At 38.2% G+C, this 6,464-nt stretch overlaps 1 protein-coding gene across 8 annotated transcripts in view; it reads left to right on the top strand.

Moving 5' to 3' along the window:
* Nucleotides 1-4,282: 4,282 nt before the first annotated feature.
* Nucleotides 4,283-6,464, top strand: part of EPHA7 (EPH receptor A7) — a 219,322-nt gene continuing 217,140 nt past the window's right edge. For all 8 annotated transcript variants that reach the window (XM_044002118.1, XM_044002117.1, XM_044002116.1 and 5 more), the window contains exon 1: nucleotides 4,283-4,631. In XM_044002118.1, the coding sequence (XP_043858053.1) occupies nucleotides 4,436-4,631 (196 nt within the window). In that variant the 5' untranslated portion in view covers nucleotides 4,283-4,435. The remainder of the gene's footprint in view (nucleotides 4,632-6,464) is intronic.

Raw genomic sequence — 6,464 nt, 5'->3', positions numbered from 1 at the left:
AACTTCTTAGAAAACAGTTTTACTTTTTTCCCCCTGCTTCTTAAGTGGACAATTTTCATTAATTCTCTCAAGCTCACCTGTGCTACTTTTTTTTCCTGGCTATGTTTGCTAACTTTTTAAATTAGGTCACAAGCTTTCTATGGGCCATTGACAAATACCCTTTTCACTAAACACCCTAAACTATTTCCAATAATCATGAACTTTCATAGTATGGTGTCTTAGCTGCTTTAAATCAGACTGTTCTACAAAACTAAAAATCTGAGCACATTTGTTTTCTAAATGTGTTTAGATAATTGTACTTTTAATCCTCAGAATTTCAAAATTTCTCATATTGAGAATTAAAAATCTCCCAAACAATTAAAATTATAAATGGTAGAGAAAATTGAATTCTAACTTATGATTTTGTACAGTGTAAGCCATGTTAAGTTTTAAAAACCTGAATGATACTTTGTTCTTGAACAGTTTAGATTATGCACATTTTATGTTAGATTATAAATAAATATTTTATAGATGCTACATAAATCATGCTAATACAACTATGTAAATTATTTTCTTGCACAGAGGAAAAGATTGTTTATATTTTTACTAAAATCACAACCAGAGAACCTACTTTTCTGTAATCTCTATTAACTGAGACATAATGTCTCTTTTCAGTTTATAATCAGTTTCTTCTGCACAGTACCTTTTCTAATTCAGTTTAAATTACCCCTTTTCTGTGATGAACTTGCGTTTTCACATTTGCCAGCTGTGAATGCATTTAGACTGTAAGTGCAAAAGTAGTAGGTTCAGAAACAGCCCTTTGATTTCATTGTTGCAGTTAACCATTTAGTTTGATAGTATGGGATTTGTAACCAACTGGAGCTTCCAATTGTTTCTTTCCCTTCCCTGTTCCTTCTCCTTCTCCACAAAGGATTTATATGTGAAAATTGATAGATTCCATTTCCCTTGGTCATTCTAATTTATTTCTAAGTAGTAGTTCCTCTCTTAAACCCTGTACTTGCTTACCAAAGGTAAATAGTAACTTCCCAGCAGGAAAAGAGAAGATAAAGACTAATGCTTCACCAAAGGTGTGTGCATGTTTGCGTGCATGTGTATACACATGTTCACACCTATGTATCTGATATGACTACTGTTAATCAAACAGAAAGAAAATACTTTGCTGTGACCTAAAAGTATTGCTTTATCTATCTCTTAAATAAAAAGCAAAACTAGACACTTTTCATCCTTCTATCAATTTGGAATAAGAATTTTAAAAGTTTTTTTTTATAAGACTCAATATCCATTTGTTTCATGTTAGCTGAATATAATTATGGTATTCTATCAACTATACGGTATGACATAAACCTAGACTTTATAAACAATTGGAGAAAAATGCATATGATCTGGTACAACTATTGGAGCTACCTAAAGAAGATGGGGGGCTGGAAGATGTTCTGGAGGTAATTTATTAAAGACAGACATGTCAGGGAAATGACTTCATTTTGAACCAAGTTTGAATATATTAATAATCTATTCACATCCATTTTGTAAAACTATAACTACAGACGAGAAAAATGTGATTAAAATAATAGAAGGGAGGTTATGATAAGTCCTTTTAAAATGCCATTGCAAATTCTAAAAAAAGAAAAAAAGTATAATACTGTATATGCATATGCCCTGTGTTCTAGCGTACTGTTTTCCTTCATTCCTCCACCTACATATAGGTTGGTGGGGTTTTAATCCCCAGCTAATGACAGTCTAAAGTCAACTCTCATTCTTTTATATTTTAAAAAATATAAGCTTCAGAGTGGATTTCTTTCTTCCTTCCTTTCTTTCTTTTTTCTCATTAATTTTGTAGTTAAGTGCTCCCATTTCTCACAAATGCATCTTAGTATTATGGAAGACTAACTAGGTGGGAAGCTTTTTCTATATCATTGTGCAAATCTGCTGCCAAAAAAAGGTCAATTGCCTTGTACATACATTTAATGGGAAGACTAACACCCCACCCCCACCAGCACAAATACTTATGAGAGTATGTATTTGAGAGAAATCAACAAAATAAGGGATTGCACATATGCTAACTATACCAATCAAAATATAGAAAGATATTACTTTCATGGGTTTCTTGGATTTAATGGAAAGGTATTTGTATTCGCACCACTGAGTATTAGTCATTCAGCAGATGAAAGGAATATGTTAAACTTTAAAGGCTACCTTGGTGTCATTCTTAGAAGTAGGGATGAGACCCTGGGGAAAGTGCTGAAATCCTGGAGAATTTATTCCATGTATCAAAAATTGTTTAATATATATGGTTTTTGTAGTTTTGATATCTGATATTTATGAAGTCGATATGGGAAAATCTATGCTTTTAATTTAAGTGTTTTAGTCTGCAATTTTCACTCTTAAAGCATCTATTTGTGTAAAGTTTGTTTCAAAATCTTCTATAACCTTGGCAAAACATTGCTAGTCTTCTATGAATATTTTCTTTATCTCTTTCCAAGACTTAATCCATTTTGCTGTTTACATTTTCTTTACATCCTTTAAAAGGGCACTCAAGATGTTTTTAATATAATTTCTGAAAAAAAACATTTTAATAGACATAACAGCTAGAAACATACAATTATATCTATATCTATATCTATATCTATATATAAAATCACACTGCCAAGCCAAAGGGAGGAGGGAAGAAATTTCATTTCCTATCTTCAACTAAAAGCTGGCTAGAAACGGAGAAACTACTCAGGACAGTAACTTGTAATTGTTTACAGTGTGCTACTATCATCTCTGGACAATTCTAATTTTTACCACCATAAATTTCAGAAACAGCTATTTTGTATTTAATTTTTAAATTAAAGTGAGATGAAATTGAATTCTTAAGTGAAACAACTTTTTTTTTTAACAAATGACAGAGGATGAAGAAGAAAAAATAAATAAATAAAGCAAACAAAAAGGGAAATAGGGCCATGGGGGCCAGAGAGGATCTCTTCTTTTCAAGTTTGGTAAACTTTGAAATTAATTATTTGACAATTGATTTTTTTTTTCAGAAATGTCATTGCTATAAGTCTGGCCATAGTTTTGAATTGCAAAGAATAGAAAAACTACTTTCTAATAACCAGCTCTGAGGGTACTTTTCATAGCTGTTGTAAGGTGGAAGGATAGATATAGGGGAAATCTAACTTTTTTCCCTTTTAAAAATTAAATGTATAGATTTATATTTGAAATTTTAAATGAAAAGATAGCTATTTCAAGAAATGAAAACCTAGGAGAACTGCAAAATATCTCGATTGAGAAAATAAGATCTCAAGTCTGGTTTGTGATGACATTCTATGAGCAACTTCAGCAAAATTCAGGGAGAAAAGTGGATGGGTGCTCACAAATGGAAAATGCTACAAGGTGGGACAACTTTAGAAAAAAAATGATTAAGATCTTACTAAGAAGTCTCGGGTTTGTATATTAAGATTTAACTTCATCATGAACACTGTAGCTCCTGTTCAATGCTTTTAAGAAACAGAAGGGGAGGGGAATAAAAACAAAAGATTTCCTCTTCGATCCCCTTTCCTCAGTTTCTTTTGCCAAGACTTGTTTTAAACTATTGGAAACATTGTTTAAATAGGATGCATTTAACTGCTTTTATTCTTCCACAGAGGGTGGTGGGTGGTGCCCCTAAAATGAGGAGGGAAACAAGCAGCTGCAGGGATAAAAGAAGAGAAGCCCAAATACTTCGGTGAAAGGTGATTAACAAAGTTACCACGCACAGAGTTTTGAATATCAGTCTCCTAAAATAAAAGCCAGTTCGCTTAAAGGTACAGCGATTTTGACCGCTTAGGAGACTGACTCTTTAGAAGGAATCCTGGCTCTTTCGCCTTTGGTTACTAAATCATAGAGACGTATATGAATGTCAGTGAATATCTGTGTCTAGAGCACTATCTTTACTTTTTATTATTATTATTATTTAGGAGAAAGCCCAGATTCCTAAAAGCAGAAAGCCAGCAGCAGCACTGCTGGCCTCCTCTCCCAACTCTGAGCTTTCCTTTCCCTATATACAACTAGATCGCGCAGAGCTCAGAACCTGAGGGGAATCCTCTACCAGCAGCAACCTGACTCCACTCTTCTCCAATTGGTCTGCGCTTCCGACCCCTCCTCCACGGCCTGGGCAGCCTCCTTCCTTGAGATCCGCCCACTGGCTCTGGGAATCAGCATCTGGGAGGCCGGCTCCTGCTGCCAGTCTCTTAGACTGACGCGTTGCTTCTCGGCCTGGAATCCCCGCCCCTTTCCCCCTAATTGATATTATTGGAGTGTGGAGCGAGCGGCCGGTCTGCAGTCGGAGACTTGCAGACAGCAAATACGGTGCGAACGAATTGAAGGGGGGGAAGAAAAAAAAAAGGAAAAGAAGGGAAGAAAAATCCAACAAAAACCCAATCCGGAGGAACGGGCCTGGGACTGCGAAGAGGAATTGATGCTAAAAGCGAACCCAAACCCACTTCCGAACAAACCGCATTTAAAGCAGATCCCTTTTGAGATAATTAAGATAAACCCTCAAACCTGCTCATGCACCATGGTTTTTCAAACTCGGTACCCTTCTTGGATTATTTTATGCTACATCTGGCTGCTCCGCTTTGCACACACGGGGGAGGCACAGGCTGCGAAAGAAGGTAAGGCGATAGGGAAAGCAAAGTTTGTTCTGACTTAGCTATCTATTTAGCTGTATCCTCAGTGCGAAATGCTTCGTTTGTAGGATTAGTAACAAGCTGCATGCCGCAAATACTCTCTCGCTCCTACCCGGTCCCAATCCCCTTCCACCCCTGTAAGCGCTTCAGGCTGTAGCGAGGCGAACGGGATCACTCGGAGCGTCCTCCATCCATCCCTGCGCCACGGGCTGAGCCTAAGAGATTGGGATGGGGTTTTGTGGCTTGCACGATCTGAGGGCACCCGCGTGCGACTGGGAAAGATCGGAAAGGAGTCTTTTTGAGCAAGCTGGTGTGTTAACACCCTGGGGAGGGTCGACGGTTTGCATGGCTGTGTGTGTGTGTGTGTGTGTGTGTGTGTGTGTGTGTGTGTGTGTGTGTGCTCGGCAGTGGAAGCTGCAGCCAGAGTTTGGTTGGGGACTTGGGCGCGCAGCCCCTAGTGTTTTAGCCAAACCGCTGCTGAGTTCGTGGGGTCCGGTCGTTTCCCAGAGGTCTATGAAGACTTCTGTAAAATAATCAAGATCGGGCCCCTAATAAAGTCTTCACTGCCGATTCAGGTTGTTGCCCAGGCCCCTGCTGTTGGCACACAGCAACCGAGATGGAACAATAACACTGAAAAGGTGAAGTAGTGCATAGAGAGACGAGGCGGCACACTCAGACGCCACGCCAAACGTACATCTCCATTCACATACAGTGGCGTTACAAACCCAACGCTTGGGCAAAAAATATATGTTATCTTCCCTTCCCCTTTTTAAAAAACTCATGATGTCAGGTGGGATGGATGGGGTTCTAGGTAAGCTTGCATAGTTTTAAATTGAGTGATCCATGAAAAATCAACAGCCCAGATTTTTCCCCTTCCCCCGCCCCCACCTAATTCTGGAGTTCAAGCAGTCAGTAATCAAACCAGTCTAAGTGACCTGGGCCTCGATGTCTGTTTCTATCAATGCAAAGAGATGGTCTCATTTAGCCAGCCAGCTACGTCTGTGTGTGGTTATATTTTTCCCCTTCTTTGAACCATTGACAGTAGATAAAATACCTTTCTGTGCCTGTAGTTGGAGCTGGGGGGAAAACTGTCAATTAAAATGCTTTGCTTCTAAGCACTATCACATCTCATTCTTTTCTAGGGGGCAATTTCCAAAGTTCACCTTCAAAGGATTTAAAAGCATTTATATAACTGAAATTAGAAAATGCATTTAAAGTAAAGACAAAAGCCAGATTAGGGGTGGTGGTTGTGCTTGTGCGTGTGTATGTGTGAGTGTGTGAAGGTACAATGTGTATCTCTAAAGAAAACCTGCTTTCTAGAGACTGCAGAGAAATCATTAAACGTGAGATTGACAGTGTTTCACTAAATATATAAAAACTTAAATGATTCTTTACTCTCCATTATCTCCAAGAATTTACCAACCTTTCCCATCCCCTCAGCTCCATCCATAGCCTGATACCCCCACACCCTATCCCAATTTAGTAATCTGCAACCTGTGTTAAAGAAGAATTCATTAAGCAAAAGGGACCCTAACCCGCAGCTAAGCAGTCATATGCTTCTAAAAGCGCAAAACTGTTGAAGACAGAAACCACAATTTTAAAAGGACAACACGTTCTCTTTAAAATGAGCATTTACAGATTCATTCGCTGCACTTTATACCCTTTGTATTGAAATAACGGGATGGGGAGGAAAAGTTTGCACAGAAGGCTAAAAGGTACTCAGGCGCACAGGCACACACACTTCCAACAGGAGTTTGAGCTATAAATATCTATCACTAGGGGGAGAGGTTCCTGTAGCCAAAAATCCTGGTTTTATTC

This window comes from Dromiciops gliroides, chromosome 4, assembly GCF_019393635.1.
Source record: "Dromiciops gliroides isolate mDroGli1 chromosome 4, mDroGli1.pri, whole genome shotgun sequence".
Lineage (NCBI taxonomy): Eukaryota > Metazoa > Chordata > Mammalia > Microbiotheria > Microbiotheriidae > Dromiciops > Dromiciops gliroides.
The sequence above is the reverse complement of the archived record's forward strand: the minus strand, read 5'-3'. Positions and strand labels throughout refer to the sequence as shown.